Raw genomic sequence first — 20,918 nt, 5'->3', positions numbered from 1 at the left:
AATGCCTTTGTTACTTCAACAAACTTATGATGGCTTTTCTGCAAAGTTGAACTTTTATCCGAAGGCACTTTGTTTCTTTCATAATCATGTGAATGTGTTGGTTCGTCTAATGACTTGGTTGCAGGTTCATCCATTTTCTTTGAGGCCACTCATATTTTCTCGTTGACACCTAAAATGCACTGCTTTAATATATTTGTTATAATAGTAACAATTCAAGACTTACTACAAATACACAAGTTTCTGTATAACAAACTTACTTAACCAATCCCTCGGGCAGAAACTCTTCATGTAAAATCGTAATAAGCCCAGAAAGAGATTTGTCTGTTCTAAAACGGATGTGGCATTCCAAAACTCTATTTTGTCTTTCAACGCCATTTCAGGCGATCTGCCCGGTAAACATGCTGCATAAATACTGTGTTAAACCTGATTTCTTACTTCATTTTCTGTTAACCAAACATTAGTGAAATATTTTTGTAGCCTTTTGTTGTCGCTACAGTACGAACTTGACTGGAACTTGCTCGAAGCTTTTTGAAAACTTCCTTTGCTCTCAGCATTGGCAATAGCTCTCATTAGGGCTAACACACTTTCTCTATCATTCCCAATATTATTTTCAGATTTTCTCACCCAGCACTCCCATGCCTGTTCTCGGTGAAAGTCACATATTAAAACTTGACAATCTGCAGTGATTAAATATTATTTCAGTGAACAAGCAATAAAATTATTTTGGCCTTAAATTGTAAGCTACACATTTTTACACTCAAATACATATAAAGAATGTTTTACCTTTGAAAACATTTTCAATCGCATTAATTTCTGAATCACATTTGTCTGTCATAAAAAATGCTGGTTTCCAATTTGGTGTCCATTTTTTGAGAACTGAGAGTGCTTCTTCAATGTCAAGTTGCCGTTCATTTTGAGTGATGAAAGTTGCAACGACTTGATTTGTCTTTACACAAACAAAAAACAAAGGCAATGCATATTTAGATGTCTTGTAAGTGGCATCCATAAGGCAAATGTCTTGACCATAACGCAGTAGGAGTCTGCGCTGCCAAGCAAATTGATGAACAAACAGCATGGTTTGGTTAAGTGGTTTATCTTGCCATCAACGGATTTGGAATTTTCATTCCAGCTATCACCAGCTTTGTATGGTCGAAACAAAATATTGTCACCTATTTCTGCATTTTTTGTCCATTCATCAACTAAGCACTGGACATTTGTTTGATCAATTTTGGAGAGTCTTTGTCTGGTGAAGGCTTTAGGAAAAAATCGTCTGTTTGTTGGTGCTGGTCTATCACCATTTTTAAAGAGTTCATGAAGCACATAATATTTGTGATTTTGCATAATTTCATCTACAGAATGGACACCTTCAGATACCAATTCATCAATTTTCTCAATTAACCGTTTATCAACTGGCTGTAAGAAACCAGCACCCTGAAATGAGTATCAACATTCATGCAATACAAGTTTCTTTTTAAAGGGTGTTAGAAATTACATACTTGACCCAAAACATGGCCAGAATGCTCACTTTCACTAGGAAAGGAAACTTTGTATTCCAACTTTTTAATAATGTTTTTATCATTTCCAGCCAACAGACTTCTAATGGCTGCGCTTGAATTTGCTTTATTTCGTCTGTTGTGTTTGGACATCTAAATTGTATGAATATCATTATGTTTTTATTTAAGTTTTAAGAATGCTCTTCACCTGAAATTGTGGAAACTTGCAAACTTCTTGAATGCATAATTTTGCTACAAGTGTTTCTTGAACGGATTAGGATAGTCTTGCAACTGCAATAAAACCTTTTTCTCTTTACCTGTTTCGGAGCTTTTTGTATGGAACAAAGGATTCATCCCAGCATATTAAACTTTTGGAAATGTCTGCACAAAATCACAATTTTTTACAACAGACTACTGCAATAACTCAGATTTACCATATGAAATTTTCCTTTGTTGAATGAACTTCATCGTGGAAGTTTCAAATTCCTTAATTGCGTTCTGGCAATGTTCCATTGTGACCACCCACTAAAAAGATATCAAATTTCACACTGAAAACAGTTAATAAGAACTTACCTGTATACCGTATTTACTCGATTGTAAGCCGCGGCTTACATTATTTAATGTCACGCCGATATTTTGTCTGCGCTCTGTTTTTTAAAGAAATTTACCTTCAACTCGCTCTATCGTACCAATACGTTTTATCGCCCAAGGTTGTCAGCGTATCTGACTATTTTAAACGACAGATTTGTTGACAATTATTGTTGTAGGTCACCTAACTTAGTCTTTAACATTACCATGCGGCTTACATTCGAGGGCGGCTTATATTAATTTTTGAACACCGGTATTGTATTCTGTAGCGACATAATATGTTGTAAGGATGTGCCGTCGCGGGTTGCGTTGGTTTCGGTGCGTGTTTGCCTTTTTCGTGCGATTCTCTCACGTGTCATGTGTCACGCCATGTACGCATCATTCTATTGACTACGAATAAAGAGCAAGCACGCCACATTTTGGTGACCCCGAGCGTCAAGAAACGATATTTCTTGGACAATGCAGGATCAAGAAGAAGTACTACACACTGCTGTTTCTTTGAAACTACCCACGTTCTGGACTGAACAACCCCGAGTGTGGTTTCAACAAACCGAAGCACAATTTACGCTACGCAAAATATCTTGCGATAGAACGCAGTATTATTATGTGGTGTCAGCATTGGACCAACTAACAGCAAGCCGTCTTTTGGATCTACTTGAAAGTCCGCCTGAGCAGAACAAATACGCAGCAATCAAGGAACGCTTGCTTAGAACATTTGGACTTACGGAGTATGAAAGAGCTGCACGATTGCTTAACATTACCGAGCTTGGAGACCGATCACCATCGCAGCTCATGGATGAAATGTTGTCCCTGATGGCCGGTCATAAGCCATGTTTTTTGTTTCACTACATTTTTCTTCGAACCTTGCCAGAAGAAATTCGGCTCGTGTTGACAAAAGAGACGTTGGTCGAACCAAGGCAATTAGCACAACGTGCCGACGTACTTTGGAAGGCAAGAAACAACGAGCAATTTTTTGTTTCAAAAGTCCGCAAGCGTGAGATGCCTTCAGCAAGACCTGCGCAGCAATCACGTGAGAACGGTTTCTGTTTTTATCACCAACGCTTTGGCGACCGTGCCCTTAAATGCCAGCAACCTTGTGCTTATCAGGAAAACTTAAAGGCCGGCCGTTGTTAACTGCAGCAGCGGCCGGCGTTCACAAGAATTTGTTTTTTCTATGGGACAGTAATTCACAACAACTTTATTTTCATACTGTTTTGTGCAATCCACAGTTTCATCAGATTCGGGCTTCTAATGGTTAAGAACAGGAATTTGTACAAAAGCACAAATATACCTAAAAACTTTGGAAAACTAAAACCTACATCTGATGAGTTGTTTCCACTTTTACAAAACACTACGGTAAAAAGTCGTATTGCAATCCACTGCTTTGTTTTTTCCGGAATGAACATTTTGAATAACTTGCCTAGCATTTCTTCGTGCATGCTCCTGTTGACTCTTAATATTTTAATCAGCTGAAACGTGGAAAGTTCCATTGCTCAAGCAAGGTTACAACATATTTGTAATCTAATTTGCTACTGGGTTTTCCACTCTCACTGAAGTACTTAAAAAAAAAAAATTTAACTTGAGTTTTTTTTTTGTAACCGATACATAAACCACGATAGATAAAATGTCGTACCGGTTTCTATTGAAGAGTAACCTTCATTTATGAACTCAGAGGCCTTATCCATTGTCGGAAAGTGCTAAAATTTGGAAATATTACACTAGGAAATACAGCAATCATTTTTACTTTTTACAACCTTTTTGAATGTATTTGCACTTCCAAACCACTTTATGGACTCTTCAAAGTATCCCGTGCAGCGTATGCACACTAACCGTAAATCCATCTCACTCATCTCTTTAACGTTTTTTAATAAAAATTATTAAAACTAACATAATAACCTAAATTAATTATCTGAACACCTATATTCTTACAAAACTGTAAATACGTACAAAGAGAGAGAGAGAAGAAAAAAAGGATTTTCTTTTTTTCTTTTCAAAACATCAATCCTCTCGTGATCCGACTTGTCCACGTAAGTGTGCTAAACAAGCAAAACAACTTTTTAATTCTTTGAAACCAAAGGCAACTGTTTTTTTATGTTTGTAACTAACTCGTAAATCAGAGCCTTGTTGCTTTAATATGAAAATTTTAAACTTTGAGGAAACTCGATCTCGCTAGGAACAAGATAGGAGATATCTGAAGCATTCTAAACATAAGAGATGAGGGTGTGGAAATTCTCTGGGGGAGCATTAATAGTAAACATATGTAATAGAAAATCCAATATTTGGCACCTATGGTGGTCAAGTTATGTGTTTAGAAATTGATTTACCGAATAAACCGAAACTAATTTTGGTATCATCACGCATTAAATCTAAACAAAACGTGTGTTGGATTGGATCTGATCCTATCATACAGCCTTTTCTTGGCACTTAAAGAATAACTGTGAATGGAGTGCCAAATGCTTAAAGTTGATATGTCATCATTTCTGTCACAATAAACAAATAAAACGAACACATTCGTACAGTTTGAACAATAATTCTATTATATACTGAACTTTTCGTATTAGCGTTGCATGCAGTAAGAAGTTTCGAATAATCATAAAAACCTTAGTTTCGGCCGAATTAATTCGGCAAACCGAACATTCGGTGCATCCCTATCCAAAACCAACTCAACAGAATGCATCCGAATAAAATTGACGGTGACTTCAAGAAAAAACTACAATGACTGGGGACAGGAATATGGACTAATTGCTTCGTACCATTTATCTAACCTAATAACAAATACGGCAAAGCCGCACACTACCAGTTAAACCTAGTGTTACCAGCCGCAAAAGATATAATGGAAACTGTTTTACAACAGAATGCTTCCTCGGTTTTGCATGCAAACATTCAATGCAAATAGACGAATCCACTTTGAGTGGTAACGAATCACTTCTGCTAGGATATGTGCGAATTGTACATAATATGCAGGCTCCAGAAGAAATGCTTTTTGCAATCGTGCAGAAAATGCTTTTTTTTTTAAAATAGAGAGTGCCCCGATTTCGGTTAACAGAGGTGTCAGACAGGGTGATCCAATGTCTGGGACCCTGTTCAATGCTGTAATGGATTGGGCATTGAGCGATTGAACTTACGCCGGCCTTCGCTAGGACTTTAAAGAAATGGTGCGGAAGCGTAAGACTCGCTGGAGAGTGGGTATCGTCCAAAGAAAGCATGCAGGAAGCCCTGGCAGAGCGCCTGTATGCCTTCGTAGATGGGAAGGGCTTGCCCCCGGGAACATCGTCCTGGATTCAATCAGGGACATATGATATGCGGGGTGCTTCCTACATTGGTGCGATAAAAGTAAGAGTGGGGGGAAGAAAGATCGAGTAGCAAATTGCGATTGTTGCGGCCTGAGAGAAAAGTTGGCACATGTTCTGCAAACATGCCCCAGGACCCAAGGCCCACGAATTGTTCGTCATGATGAAGTCACGGAGATTGTTGAGCGATCCGCGAGAAAGAACGGCTGGGATGCCATCTGGGTTCTTGATATAAAGCGCGAGGGAATTCATCTTAAACCAGATCTTGTTCTCTCTAAAAGGCAGGGATGCCACGTGATTAACATGTCAATGGTAGCTGACAACGCCTCGTTAGCGTTTGAATACAGAGCGAAAGTTGCAAAATACGGCCGCCCAGTGGTAGAGCGACTGAGGTTAACTTCTCAGCTGTCATTCTGAATTTGCGTGGGTGTATGGTCGCAGTACGTTTGAGTTATTGGTGGAAAAGCTTGCTTTGCTGCCGACACTCCCTCGAGTTTTGAGTGCTGTGACCCTTGAGCAAGGTTACCGGATATGGAAGCACTTTCCGGAGCGCGTTCGGGACGCCACGGTTTATGACGCCGAAGTTCGGCCGAGAGGATTTGACCTCGGGGTGGGTTAGCTTCGGGGCAACCTGTTGTTTACTTTGTTGTCATGTCTTGTTGTTTGCGCATAGGGTGGGGGAGGTTAGAGGGTTTTACGTAAAGTCGCCAGGGCGAGCAGGGTTTTTAGGATAAGGCCCACTTGTGGTCATGGGGGGTTTCTTAGGGCTTGGGTTGGTTTAGATAGGGTTAGATGTGAAACAAGAATTGTTTTGATAACTGCGGATACCACAGTTACTATTTGTCTGTTCACAAAGCCTCTCTCTTTTTGACGGTTCTCTGTGAGCATCATTTTCATTCCGCAAGTGTAGCGGGGGCACTTGATGTGGATCTCTGGTGTTTGGCTTGTAAACAATTGATAATCGTATTGTTTAAGTGGGAAGTTTGTGAAGGTAAAAAACGATTGAGTTTTGCTCCAATATGCATCCGTAATTTCTTGCTCGTCCGGTCGATAAGACGTGCCCAGACAAATACCCTCCACAAAGTGTTCGACATCTGTCGAATTTGGTTTGATGTGACGAATAATGGCCAAAAACTTCTGCACCTCCACGTCTTGCGTTGTGTGTTGTTGGACAAGTGTTGTTCGGCGGCACAGTGACATCAAGTGAACATCATCAAACAAACTGCCACGTATGTTTTCTTCATCGTTGTATACGGGTTGTAATTGATTACGATCGCCGCAAAATATAACCAGTGACACTCTTGCGGATGTTAGGGTAGCGACAATATGCATGGCATGCTTTCGCGATATCATTGAAATTTCGTCTACAACAATTATATCGAAATGCCTGAGGGACCAGTTTGTCTGGTAATTTTGGTCTTTGTTAACAGGAATAGAAAAAACTGAATGCACTGTTACTTGCGATTTTCTTTCCAAACTCACTTTTGTAACTTGCAGAAAGCATTCCAATTGGCGTCGCAACGTAAACTCGCATGTCGCTTTGTAGGGCGCGTGAAATCAGAGTTTTAATACAGAGTGTCTTTCCAGTCCATAGCGGCCTCTATAACAGGCCTGGACACCAGTCGCGCTCGTTTCAAAACTGGAGAAGGATGTGTTTTAACTAGTTTCTGCGGTCGTGCGAGACTTCTAGACAGTTTTTGGCGTGTTACTGCTCGGATAATCACATGAAATAGTTGTTACTGTGTTATTGATAGGTTAATGCGTGTGAAACGTAGGAATGTATTAAATTTACGCTGATTTTGAGTTCGCGAGCGTTTGCGAGACTCGTCCAGCAAGGTCAAAAAGTTGTGTTTGTGCACATTTAGGTCCCTGTTTGATGCCTATTTAAACATTTTTGTTTATAGATTATTATGATAAATAAACATGCCAATATTTCCAGTGCACTTATTGTTCAAATAGAAACAGTAGATGAGAAACTATGGACATTAATACCATCATCAGACAGTCGAGTTCTGGTTAGGATAATTGCTGAATGGGTAGATGCTCATCTATGATATTATTGTCATGGTTTCAAAATATCATGTTGCATCACTATTCCTTCAGAAACTTGCATGCATGGGAAATATTTAATAATATCAATACATGTATAATATACATGTAAATTATATGTATTCAGGATTTATTGAAAAACCATGGGTAGAAAGTGTTGTATAAGTGGATATGATGTAGGAGATTGAGATCGCTATATGCTATATCAAGGGACAATATTCCAGACAAACCAGACATTGATGTACGTGAAAGACACTGGCTGCAAGGTTATGAAAAGGTTTTGTCCTATGGCAGGTACCGCCCAGTATTTGCATGTGTCCCCAAAAGTTTATTCCATCCACTACCAGCATACCTAGAACCACAAAAAAGCCATGTCAGGCCAAGAAATGCTGTAGTTGATGAATTCACAAAACAGGACAAATTACCTGGTGACATGAATAACGTACATTTCTGTTTCTTCTATTTCATTTGAAAGTGATGATTCTGTCATTATCCAGTCTAAAAAATTTGTAGCCGGCACACCTTTATTTGTCATCAAAGTTTTCAAGAATTTTGTGCATGAATGTTTCCACCTTGGCATAAAAATTCCGTCTTTGGCTAGCAACAAAACTTTCACATTGGACAGATGGTCAAGAATACAAGAGGCAGTGAATTACCTAAGCAATGTTGATAAATTATTTTCTTAGTATCCTCGACCTATTGAGCACCAAAATGTGCAAGCCTGTTTAAGGGCATTTTGTGATGAGACTATATTCGCATTGGAAACTTAGTGCAGTCGCTGGTGACACCATTAAGTTTCTTAACATGTTTGTCAAATTCCGGAATGTAGTCAATTTCAGAAAGCATGTTGTTAACATCCGGTTGAGAGATCCAAGAAAAGCAGTGATGAGTTCATGTGATGACAATAGGTTGCATGAATTGGCAAAGCTTACGGAATATGTAAGAAGCAGAAGTTCTTTTTGTGAAGTAAGGGTAAAGCAAATATCTGGTTATACTTCGTCTGCTTTTTGTCATACATGTCAAGGTTTATTTCTATTGCAAAATTTCTTTGGCAATCAACACATGAGTTTGTCATGCTTGGACAAGTCTCTACTGACCCACTAGAAATAAAGCTAAACAATGCAGCGCAATGTTAATATGTCATCAATTGGGGCTCGTTCCATTGGACACAGACACTTGTTGTGCAGCTACAAATTGTTTGACAGTTTGGCAGAAAAAGAATTAGTTGTATCATTTTATGAAATCTCAGCCATGGTGTACACTTCTGGATACATTGTTGGAAAAGATGACTTCAATCTGGATGATACCAACAGGTATTATGAAAAATATGGTTCATATACACAGCATTTAAACAGAGGTGGCCTCCAAATACCCAATGATGTAGCATGTCAATGGTCTGTAGTTTGTTATTTGATGTTTTGACGAGTTAAGCCAAAAGTCTGCAGAAAATCACTTAGCAGTATTTTTGAAATTGTCAACATATGCCCTTTTGGGATTTCAACAGCATTTCATTGAAGTTTGTAATACTGAAATATATCATACACTTTTACTGTCTGTCTAATTGGGTGCGATTGGAGAATCTAAAATTGTGTATTTAACAATGTTTTACCATTCACAAATATATGTGTCTTCATACAACAGTTTTACCAGTGAAAAAGTTATGCACTACTGTAGTTAGTCTTTTGCCTCGACTTTGTCGAGCTGTCCTGCCTACTACATCACTTCTCAAGGTTTTTTTTGTTAAAGCAGGACAGAGGCCCTTCCTTGAGATCAATATTAGGATTTTGGGACAAAAAACAAATAATAAAATTGAAGGGACCTAAATGTACACCGCTAACTTAAAATAAGCGTAAATTTAAATAAATTTTTACGTTTCATACGCATTAACCTATCAATAACACAGCAAAATCTATTTCTTGTGATTATCCGAGCAATAACACGCCAAAAACTGTCTAGTAGTCTCGCACGACCGCAGAAACAAGTTGAAACACATCCGCCTCCAGTTTTGAAACGAGCGCGACCGGTGTCCAGGCCTGTTATAGAGGGTGCTGTGTTCCAGTCCCATGTGGCCCGCACAGCAGAAAAAAACTGTTCTTTATGAACTTTATCGTAAAACATGTGCCAACGCTTCTGATACAAAAGTCTCTTGGTTGACTGTGAGCTTGCATTTCTTGGATTTTCCAGCAAGTAACTGGAAGTTTCGCCACGTTTCCAGTGGTGCCACAAATCCAAATAAATGCGCACAAATGAAAATTCTTTAGGTCACAAGGAATTGCAGAAATGTAGTCGGGTTGCAAATCTTCAACCTTACTGAACGGGCAGTGAAGTAGTGAGTCCTGGAAAAAATATTCATCGTTTAATAAACTTAGAGACTGTGTCATCGTGGGCGCACACTCTGTCGATCCCAAGTGTACGCATGTAGGAACTCGTAAAGGGATAAGTGCGACGCATCTTCATACATTTTGATAGTGTGGTTCCCTACGCGCGGAAGAAGAACTCGTTTTGTTGGAGAAGGCGTATGCGCAAATTTTATATTGGGCGGAGCAAGCAGCATCTCAGGTTCCGTTGGAGAAACTTTGCTCAGATATTGGAAAGCAACATCACGGGAAAAATGTTGTAGCTGTATTGGAAAAAAAAGATTTTTGGATACGTAACCTGCAACATAATTCAGGAACATTGCACTTTGATTGGTAAATTCAATGTCCATGCTTCATTTAATGCTGTCAATATTGTGTCTGCGTATATTCTCAAAATCAGAAAAAAATGTGCAGCAGCGCTTCGGTGCAAACGTAACATCAGCCCTGTTTACATGAAATGGTTTGCGAACGAGCTTGCGGCATCGAGCTGTGAAGAACTAACAGACCATAACGAGCGAGCTTCGGGGCTCAATTTACTTGAGCGCGCGAAATTCGGTTCTCGCAAAATGGATATGGCGGCAACAGATAGTTTATAATTACCAAAAACGGTGCAAACGAAGGAAGGCTTAGCTGTTGTTACATGTCAATGCGTTGCTTTCTCACAATCGAAGACTTGGACGGCCGTGGCGATTACAGAGGTGAGATATTGGTGGTATTTATGGCCCAAGCTTTATGCTTACTGGAATACTGTGCTTCGCTTTGCATTCATAGTTTTGTATCTTGGTTAAGTTAAATGTTATTTTCGTTTGTTTTAGGTCAGGACAATGGTGGAATGTTATAGTTCCCGGTTTCAATGATTCCCAGTGGTTGACCCATTTCAGATTGAGTAAAATTGCTTTGGGTGTTTGTGTGAAGAAGAGTGGGATGATATAAAACCTGGTAGGAACATTTACCGATAAATTGTATGCCTCTAATAGATGCATCTTCTGCTGAATATAGGACTGTTGCTGCACTTTTTGAAGTTAGTTCGTCTTTTGTTCAGAATAAATTTGAACATCAAATGTATTTAGTACTTGTGCAATATTTGTAGGTTTTGTTTTGCACTTTGCAAAAAAGTGAAAAAGTTTATTTCCATCCCACTACTTGATGATGCAGTTAAAATTGCAAAACTTATTGAAGCAAATCACCACTTTTCTCTGGTATGATACATACAACACTTTTGCTTTTCTGTGACACACAACATATTTCTAAGTGTTTGGTTGCATTGATGACACACATATTGCTGTAACTGCGGCAAGCATTGGAAAAAAGATTACACAAACCGAAAGGGTTGGGATTCCCTCATATTACAAGTAAACAATTTGCTTTATAGCATATTACACTGAAACACACAAAAAAAATCATTTTAATTTGTACATTTATTAACAGTGTAAAAATGCCTGGCAGCTGTCGTGACGCTTCCGTCTTCAAAGAATCTGAACTGTTCAAAAATGCTTCGCAATTGCCTAAGGTAATATGTCAAAAAATGATAAACAACATATTTATAAAGTGCGACTTGCTTAGTAGCTGTAGAGGAATCTAGCCCTCGGTTAGGCATTGTTTTATTATCTGCGACAGCAAATTACTTTGGTTCGCATATATCATGAAGCAACAAGCAGATTTATTTGTAAAAAAAATCCATTTCGCTGATGTAAGCATCGTCAGTTTCTGCAAAAATTACGTAGTAGTAATAATAAAAGCAATAAAATGCACAAAAAAATCACCCTTGCAACTGAGAGTCTTTTCTTTACGCTATAGCCCCCTCTTGCCTTGGCTTAAAGAGTCATTTAATTGTTATCATAGTAGTGTAGGAAACGCTGTTGAACATGCTTTTGGGAGATTAAAAGCTCCATGGAGAACATTGGGGGAAAAAATTGATGCTGACGTAAAAATTGCCCCTAATATTATTGCTGCATGTTGTGTATTGCATAACATTTGTGAAGCTTCAAATATACCTATTCCCGCCAGTAACCAAACCACACAAAGCACTTTACTTTCACAGCCTGTGGGCACACCATGTGCAACTGAGACAGGCAGCGGTGCTACTTGCAGAAATGCATTGCTACAACATATGAACAAAACTCTACCACTGCGTCAATCTTCAAGGTAATAATGGCTACTTTTTGTGTGCTCTTATCGGAAATACATGACAGTAAAATTGTAACAAATACAGTCTAGTGGAAAGTGGTATCACAGTTATTTGTTGGACGTATAGTAAATGAGCACAGAAAGAAAAGAACATTTGAATGAATAGCAATGTACAATGCGAAAAGAACAGTGACATGCAGAACTTCCTGAAAAACGAAAAAATGAACATGCAAACTCATTTACTTCGGTGTTCGATCGCACTGACAAGGACGCCACTATATTTGTCAGATGATATTCTGTGGCTGATTCTGAACACAAAAGTAAGACTTAGCCTTGCATAGAAATACAACATTTAATTTACTTCGTAAGTTTAGTGCTCTCCGCTGCCAATGACTCTCGTCATTTTCCTCGTTAGATGAAATAAGATCCTCCTCACAAGATTCCAATATTAATGTTATTATCTCCCCCCCTAATGTAGCATTGTAATGTAACAAAATATAAAGTAAAATTGTGACACAAAAGTACCTTCTTTTGGCACAGGTTTAGATTGGGGTGTTTCAGATGTGTCTATCCCACTTTCAGCCTTCATTGCCTAAACAAAATTATGTGTTATGTTTATGACACTTGCAAGTTTAATTTACGTACTTTGGCTCTTGGTCGACCTGATAGTAAGTTATGTAGCTGCTGGAAGTGTTGCCAACTGCAAGCTCCAGCCCCTGATTTAGAAATGTCTTTTCTTTTTGTATAGTACTGTTTTTAAGAAAGTTCATAACAAATGTAGTTTTCTTACCATGAATACATTAGTCCTTGATTTTGAAGACTTTTTTCAATTTGTTAAAAAGAATTTGGTTCCTGATTCCCTTTCCATCAATTAAAGTCAGGACTTTACTTTCTTCAACACGGTGTATTGCTTCGTTGGTCCAAATTACTGGACTTTTTCGCAATCTTTTTGTCATTTTTTATGAAATAAACACTAATACCAAGCACACAAATTAAAACCTCAAAATGAAAAACCTAACCTAACTTGATTTTGCCGCGTGTTGCTTTTTTGGGTAGCAAAAACATTTTTTACATCAATTGACGCAGCGTTTTTCATCCATGCAATGAAATGGCAATGTACTGTACCTCTTTTCTGAAATTCGAATCTATAGAAGTATGTTAGGACATTGGGAGGGTTTTTCCACGAGTATTTGTTTTTTCCAGTTACATAACCACCGCGAAATGTAACGTTTCAACGGTGGGAAGAGTTGTAGCGCCTTTTCCGGTCTTATTCTATGTTGAATCCAAAAACATCTTGGAAACGTCCATTCGTATGGTGAAATTGAACAGCATCCGCGAGATAGGCATGCTGCCATTGCCAATATGTCTCAGAAAATACCTTTGAATCTAGCGCTCTGGCGGGACTACAGTTGAATACTCGTCCAGATTCTATAGCCCCACAAACAGTTTTGTATAGCCATCTGTCATACTGAAATCGGAGAAGCTCAAACGATGTGGAATAATCACAAACGTTCGACAAGATCTTGTACATGTAGGCTCGTTTTGTACTCTCTACGCCCGGAATTGCTGATTCAGAAAAGATTTTGTACGGATACAATATTGGCCAAATGGCAGATTCAATGAACGAAATCTGAAAAAATAACGTATTTGGTACAGTCCATTAATAAATATGCAAAAAAGTACCCACTTCTTCCGTCGTTGACAAGACCTCTCTGTTCGTCTTCTGCTCAGTGAATTCGGGTTAGCACACTTACACCTACGTAAGCATGGTTTGTGAGGTCACAAACGCTATTGTCGTGCGTCGGTGCCGCTGGTGATTTCTACTAGCTGAGTTGCGGAGTCGCCTTATACTTCCTTCCCATCTTCTTCGACTTGCGCTCAAGCTACTGCTGGTAGTTCCCAGTCAAAAATTACGAGTACGGGCCTAGCTTGGTTTATGCTCGGCACGGCAAATCAGCACTTATTCGGACGTACGCCAAACTTATATGTTCGGCATGCGCATGGTTCGCTGAGTTTTATCGATGGGAGTAAACCTGTGTATACCTCTGTCATCAATTTTAGGATAAAGAAACAATGGGAGTATTGCAAAGCACGGAAAAGGTTACTTCGCTTGGAAACTTGAAATGAGTTGGAGATTTGCAAAACAATTCAATCTGCAGCAGTACCAATACATTTGAACTTGGTAATTCAGGAATATTTGCGATGCTCCAGCCCGATCCAGTTTGAAGCTAATCAAATCTCACACAGGCTACTAAAGCCGCGAAAGGTGTACATCAGGGGTGAATACTTTGCCAATCTGGTTTGCAAGTTAAAAAATAAATGCTGAAAATCGAACACTAAGTGGTTTTGTGCTGAATTGTTTTTAATCTGGTGGAGGGGTCGACCACGCCAATTGCAAGCTAAGACATATTAATAAACCACAACATTGCAAAATATAAGGAATTTTTACCGCTCGAATTTAACAGAAAACTGAGGCAACAGAATTTAGACTATTTATGCTGTATGTGGGAGTGTCGCTGTTAAAAGCTAAAAATGTGCTGTGCCATCAACGCTATTGCCATTTTCTGCATTTTTCTTTAACTAAGTTACAACGTGCATTGTTACTTGGAAAACTGGCTACAAACCTTTGCAACAAATCGCAAGATTTGCATTTTATAAAAACCAAACTTCCCATTATACGTTACCTTGAAAAAACAGTCAAAGCGATAGTGCAAATTAACCAAATAGTAAATTTCAATAAAGGTTAGTAGACCGGACAATAGCAATTTTACAATAAAAAGAAATACAATCAGCGACTCAACCATTTCACACAGCAATGATATTTTACGCCATTGATTCTTGCTTGCATATGTACATTTGTTTCTTCCACAGCACATAAGAATGAAAAATTTTGACAACTGAGGTTACGAATGCATGTAAGTGGCCACCCAGCAATTTGGATGTGCAAAGCTTGATAAAAAATGACAATTCCGCAGATGCAGCTTGGCAGACTTGCCCTTGCACCATTCTTTGTGAAGGGAGTAAGTTGTGTATTTGTGCAAAATAGTTAGTGCATCCTCAAGTTTCCTGTATTTTGTTCTCTTCAGGCACATATGCTCGTTGTGCGAAAAGAAAAAAATCCACTTTTGGTGTTGATTCCGTCTAGTTTTTCAATTAACTGGGTTACCTTGGCTTGTTTGCTTATTTTAGTTTGCAAATACTTTCAACAGGTTATTGCCACCCAAGCGTCACAATTACTGGATTCGAAAAAACGACAGCTTATTGCCGCAACCAGCTGACAACGAAGGAGATCTGATGGCTCTACTTGCTGAATCTAATGTGAGCTTCCTGTTTACTCAATGCACTGGGCTTTTTGTCAGCATACTTTTCACTGTTTATTATTTCGAAGGACAAAATGAAAACTGCCCAAGTGATTGACACAGAAGGCTGTTTATGACAAAACACCGGACTCTACAATTTTCATAGTGGGATGGGGGTTGGACGCAGGAAAGTAAAAAATCCCATCCTTTTGCTTTAGTGATCTCACAAGACTGTTGGCCTCATTGCAAGTTCATATAACTTGTGTAAATGATGCTAATTCTTATGTTTTGCAGACGTATTAAAAGGTACCAGACACGGTGCAGTTAGTCAATCCATCCTCACCTAGAGTACATAGTTTTGTCGAACATTACTTCATGGTGGCCTGTACTTCCACTAAGTGCTGTTACATCCAATAAAAAAGGACATATTTTGAATGTAACCAGGCAATATCATTATATTTGGTAAACGCACGGCAACGCCTTTCTGTTTTACACAGACTTATATGTGGATAAAGTTTAGAAAAAACTTTGTGACCCGGTGTATGCCAAGCGTAACTCGACATAAAGTGACATGGACCGTGCATATTTTTGACTGTGCCTTTCTGCCTTGTGATACGTCACGCAGCGTCTGTTGTCGCTTTAGCTCGATTACGTTCACTCCGATTCAAACACAAATTTAACCAGTTATGTACCATTTTAAGTATATGCATTTTAAGGAGTTTAGCACCATGATAGGAAGGAGATTTTAAAACAACTTCGGACAGTCAACTGTATTATTTGGAAATTGAAACAAACTACTTGCCACCATCAAATCGCATTACATACCACTTATACTATTGAGATGCTCTACAATAATGAAAACTTCTATAGACTGACTTACTAAATGATTTTGAAGATGGATCTATTTCTAAATCAAATCCTCTTTTCAGAGACAAACCATTTCTTCGAATAGTTTTGTACTACGATGACGTTGAGCTGCGCAACCCACTAGGAAGCAAATCAAACAATTTTTTGTTTACTGTACAATTGCAATTTAGCGGTTATGCAGATCAAGGCTGCAATCCGTCTTTCTGCTAGCAGTGGTTTATTTAAAAGACATCAAAACATTTGGAAATCCAAGGATTTTTTTCCATGTGTGGTGTTTTCGCCTTAAATTTTTTAAATTATGTTTCTTGTAGCAATGTGGGCTATGTCACTTGCCGATTGCATGACATCAGGGTTAGTGGATCTTCTCCCGCATGTAAGAAATTGTAAAATAAATGTTACTTTATTGATCTTCACCTTTATGATTTGTTTCAACATCATTCTGTAATGTTTATGACCATTCTTGTACTTTTAACAAACGCTAATATTTTGTATGTTACCTTCCAATCCAATACATAAATAAGAAAGTCTTGCACTAACCACCTTAGTCTCGAATCTTCTACCACAAGTACCATATTTTTTTGTTTTTTCCATCATATATTACTCAACAAAATCTGTTAACAAACGTCACATGAAAACTGTACACAATAATTAGTGTTTGGATATGAGTAATACATATTACGAAGATGTCACCTTGTAAAAAGCAGAACAAACTCCGATGTTCCAGTTGTAGACATTGCCTATCTTTCCAACTTAAAACATCTCTTGCTAATCCAACCTTCATCTACAAAGCAGTAACTTTAAAGAAATGCATCCACAAAACAAACTAGGCTGAATTACCTTGCTGTAAGGATTTGGGAAAACATTTGCATCAATTTTGCCATCCACAATTTACTGGGTGAAAATATGTTGCTAAAGTTTAAGACATACCTTTAGCAAATGAGATGGATCTGAGCACAGAAATATCGGTATATCAACTGCGTAAGGGTTCGGAGCTGTAAATGCCATGTTCAAGGGTATTGGTAAATTGATCAAAAGCTTCATAAATTTTCGATTTGTGGCATGACCATCACATACCACAGCGTGAATATTCACATTTCTAGACTCAGCACTTGTGGATTAGGTTGGGTACTATGCCAGTGGAACAGAAGTTTCTCTTTCACACAAGTTTCTACTTGTTTAACACTTAACTTTTAAAAAAGTCGTACCTAGCAAATGAGTAGCCACGCTGAGTGTTTGTTGTTTAATGGTCTCGCCATAGTCGACAAATTCCACAAGTTTTCCTTGGTGCACAACAATATTTTCTCTCACTGCAATGAAACAGAAATATCACAACTTGTTTCAAACATTTTTGCAGTAACATAAAATATATGCCTACATTTCATTACATCGATAGTAATATAGGTAGCAAGCTTTGTGAACACGCTCGATTTCCTTTAAAGCTTGCCCACAGTTTCTGCAAATGCACCGATACGTTTTTTTTTAAATAACAAGAACAAATGGCAAGCTTAAAATACCTCCCATTGCACAAGTATGCTTTGCACAAATTTACAGGGAACAAAAAACACAACAAGTATATATACAGACTCATGTGTATAATGAACACCTCCTTGGCATAAAATCACACATTTGTAAACCTTCCAGTCCTCCTCTGACTTACATCGCCTTTTGCAGGCCATCTACATTTGGTGTCGGTTACTAACCAACTTTTATGGATGGCATCAGATGTACCTGCGGCACAAAATAAGCTCAATTGCATTAAACTTATTACGACAGGGAAAAATAACATATTTGTGCACATCACAGGTTAGTTCAACAGCAAGATATTCCTAATTTAGTTTGCCAATTTTATTAATTCCAACATTAGTGGAATTTACTGGTCGCCTTCAGCAAAACCCTGCACAACTAACTGTACGAGTCCATTAAACTTAGTAACATCGCACATTTTACCAGTCACGTTCATTCCAAATTTAACAACACAGTCAGCACTTGAGGCAGTGTTTATAGTGCACCCATTGAAGAATGATACTTTTTTTATAATATGTCATTTGCAAATCCTCAAAGTTGCTAATTTGCTGCAAAGGCTTAAATCCATAGTGAAGACAATTTTTTAAAAGACCCAAATAACTTTCAAATGGAAAGCAATTAACAGTGTCCAATGTGCCATACAAAAAGTAATCTTCAGGTAAATGAACAAGACTGTGCACATTTAGTACCACATACAACATGAACAGTCGGAACTGTGCTGCCTTCCAATAAAACAGCTCAGATAGAGGCCTTAATTTTCTGTTAAACTCCTTTATATCAGACAACTTTTCATTAAGCAGCTGCAAAGCTTGTGAGCCAATTTTTCCTTGATGCTGCCTGCATTTAATGAAATTATAATTAAGGAAACAAAAAATACAGATTAAACTAGCATCTTAAACATATATACCTTTGTATTCCTTTCCATCTTGAAAGCAGTCGTTTCATTACACCAAGGCAACACAAGTGCATGTAATCCAGCACAAATGAACTGACCATTTGCACACCAAAGGTAGTGAGAGGTGATTCACGCCTTAGGGTGTGCTTGATCAGAATGTGATCGAAAATTGTCATCAGTTCGAGGGCAACAATCCATTTCAATCAGGCACACATAAACGGAGGAAGTGTCATATTTTCCTACAGCAATGCAACACTCACAAAAGCCAGAATGACTTTTTATGCATTTCAGTGATGATTGGACTGGTGCATCACACACATATATGCCGTTGCCAACAAGTTGAAAGAGTTTGTTTTTAACAGATATCCCATATTCCTTGATGTTTTGTAAGTCTGCCAAAAAGTCTTTCAAAAAACCTGCACAGGCATTTCTCTATGTTTTAATTTTTCGGAGGGGTAAATGCCTGCACAAATTGGTCTCATCTTCACTTTGTATATGGTCAGAAGTATTGGATGAAGTTTGTAATCCGGTGATTTTTGAAATAAAGGCAGAAAGAAATGGTGCCACTGCGATCATTAAAATGATGTAGCAACATACTTTTAAGAGAGTCTATCCGGTTTGGAAAGTGCACATACAAACCACTGCCAATTGTCTGGTAATGAATAACAGGTTGAGGAAAAAGGCCTTTGAAGGAAGATCTTCATACACCATTTGAAGTCCTTTTAGCAGTCTTGTGACAGCCAATTTGGGGACATACACTTCAGACAAAGCCCAGTTTTTAACAACAGCACTTACATCAGGACGAGAAGGTAAAACAGTTGTTTGGTCCAACAATGGTGGTTGCATATCTAGTTCAAAATCATGCCCTTCTTCACCCTCAGACAAATCACTTTCTTCATCAATCTGTTGACTTGTTTCAAGAATTCTTTTTTTGTCAACTTTTCTTCTTACCCACTTTTGTTTTCATGATGTTTGTCATACGGTTTGTAGAAACTTCTATTGCTTTTGGTGCGAGGCATTTTGCTAAACACTAAAAAGCAGCTAATCCTGCGAGATCAATTAAATACTAGTTGGCTAATAAACATTTAGCCAGAAGCATGATTATATCATACGCTAACACAGCAAATACCCCACCTGCTCCCAGAAAGTTAAACTAACACGCCACAGACTCACCTTTGGGGCTAATTACTTGCTTGGTCCTAAGCACCTGCAAGTGCTAGTTTTAATATGTGTGGATTATTTAACAGATAATAAACTGCACAAAGTTAGTGGAATTTTGAAAAAAAGGGGTGACGTCACACACCACCAGCCGCGGTAGAAAGTTGGGAGTTTGGCGAAGGACATATATCGACAGCGAACAAAGGAATTGTTCTGCGTATGTTGGGAGGTGCAGAGAAACTATTTTATTTAAACGTCAATTTTAGTGTTTAATTGTGCAATTTAATGAGTCGTCTACGCGTCCGTGATTTTATGTGGGTCAATCTATTCGCCAGATGTGTTAATCTTGCACAGATGTGTTAATCGGTTTATATTTTTAATTTCGAAATCGACGTTCCTTAATAATCGCATTTTTCTCATTTTCGAAAATATTATAAATACCGTCGCACGGCCTTAAGCCAAGGAGAGACCAGAGAGAGTACGAGAGGGAACGAACCAAATTACGCGCATGCTAAGAAACATTGTACGTGTATTAAACCAAGGTATGTTTGTTTATCGTTTTGTGTAATAATTAAAAAGCCGCAAAGGTAGTTTCTTTGGCAGATGTTTTTAATAGATTCAGGAGTCAGATATACGGCAGTGTTTTTCTCTGCAAACTTAGGTCCCACCCTTTGACGTGATATTTGAACATGCAAATTCAAACCTTCTGAAATAATAACTGCGCAATTAAAACAGCTAAACTGTATTTATTGATATTTTTTGAATTTAATTAACTTACGAAACGAGAAATAACCATGTCAAGCAAGTTTTTCAGGTTTGTTCCGCGTAAGATATTTTGGCAGACAGCAGGTACACCGACAGAAACAAGTACTTGGGTATTTCGAAAAGGTTTGGGGCATTTTTATTGCGTTAAAACATTGCATAATTAAGCTCAATGCCAAACTGCTTTGAAAAGCATGTTTTGTTGAAACGTAAGTAAATGTTAATTATTGTTACGTAATGTCTAACCAGCATTTTAATGGTTACGTCATATGTCAACCTTATATAATGTTGTGCCGATATTGTTGAATACGTTTTTAAATTTCGTTTATTAATACATGACTCCGAATCGTCAATTACTTATTTTTATTGTGGGACTAACGGCTTCTTTCTACCCGAAATTGACGTAACATCGGACGATGATAATCCTATTTGTTGTCTGTGATAAAGGATACGGTATAACAATGATTTTAGATTTGTTATTGTCATGGTTAATTCCAAAACGTAAACTT

General features: G+C 38.1%; 1 protein-coding gene and 2 pseudogenes across 1 annotated transcript; 2 read left to right on the top strand and 1 right to left on the bottom strand.

Annotated features, from left to right (window-relative positions):
- Positions 1–2,540: 2,540 nt before the first annotated feature.
- LOC145890304 (uncharacterized) lies at positions 2,541–3,215 on the top strand. Its single transcript, XM_082981316.1, has one exon. It carries the CDS (start codon positions 2,541–2,543, stop codon positions 3,213–3,215), a length of 675 nt encoding a protein of 224 aa, XP_082837442.1.
- A 2,070-nt stretch (positions 3,216–5,285) lies between these two features.
- LOC145890303 (uncharacterized) lies at positions 5,286–8,935 on the top strand (annotated as a pseudogene).
- A 521-nt stretch (positions 8,936–9,456) lies between these two features.
- Positions 9,457–19,508, bottom strand: LOC145890302 (uncharacterized; annotated as a pseudogene).
- Between the last annotated feature and the right edge of the window lie 1,410 nt (positions 19,509–20,918).

The sequence above is a fragment of the Ascidia mentula genome, chromosome 2, assembly GCF_947561715.1.
Source record: "Ascidia mentula chromosome 2, kaAscMent1.1, whole genome shotgun sequence".
NCBI lineage: Eukaryota > Metazoa > Chordata > Ascidiacea > Phlebobranchia > Ascidiidae > Ascidia > Ascidia mentula.
This window is presented reverse-complemented; position numbering and strand designations above follow the sequence as displayed.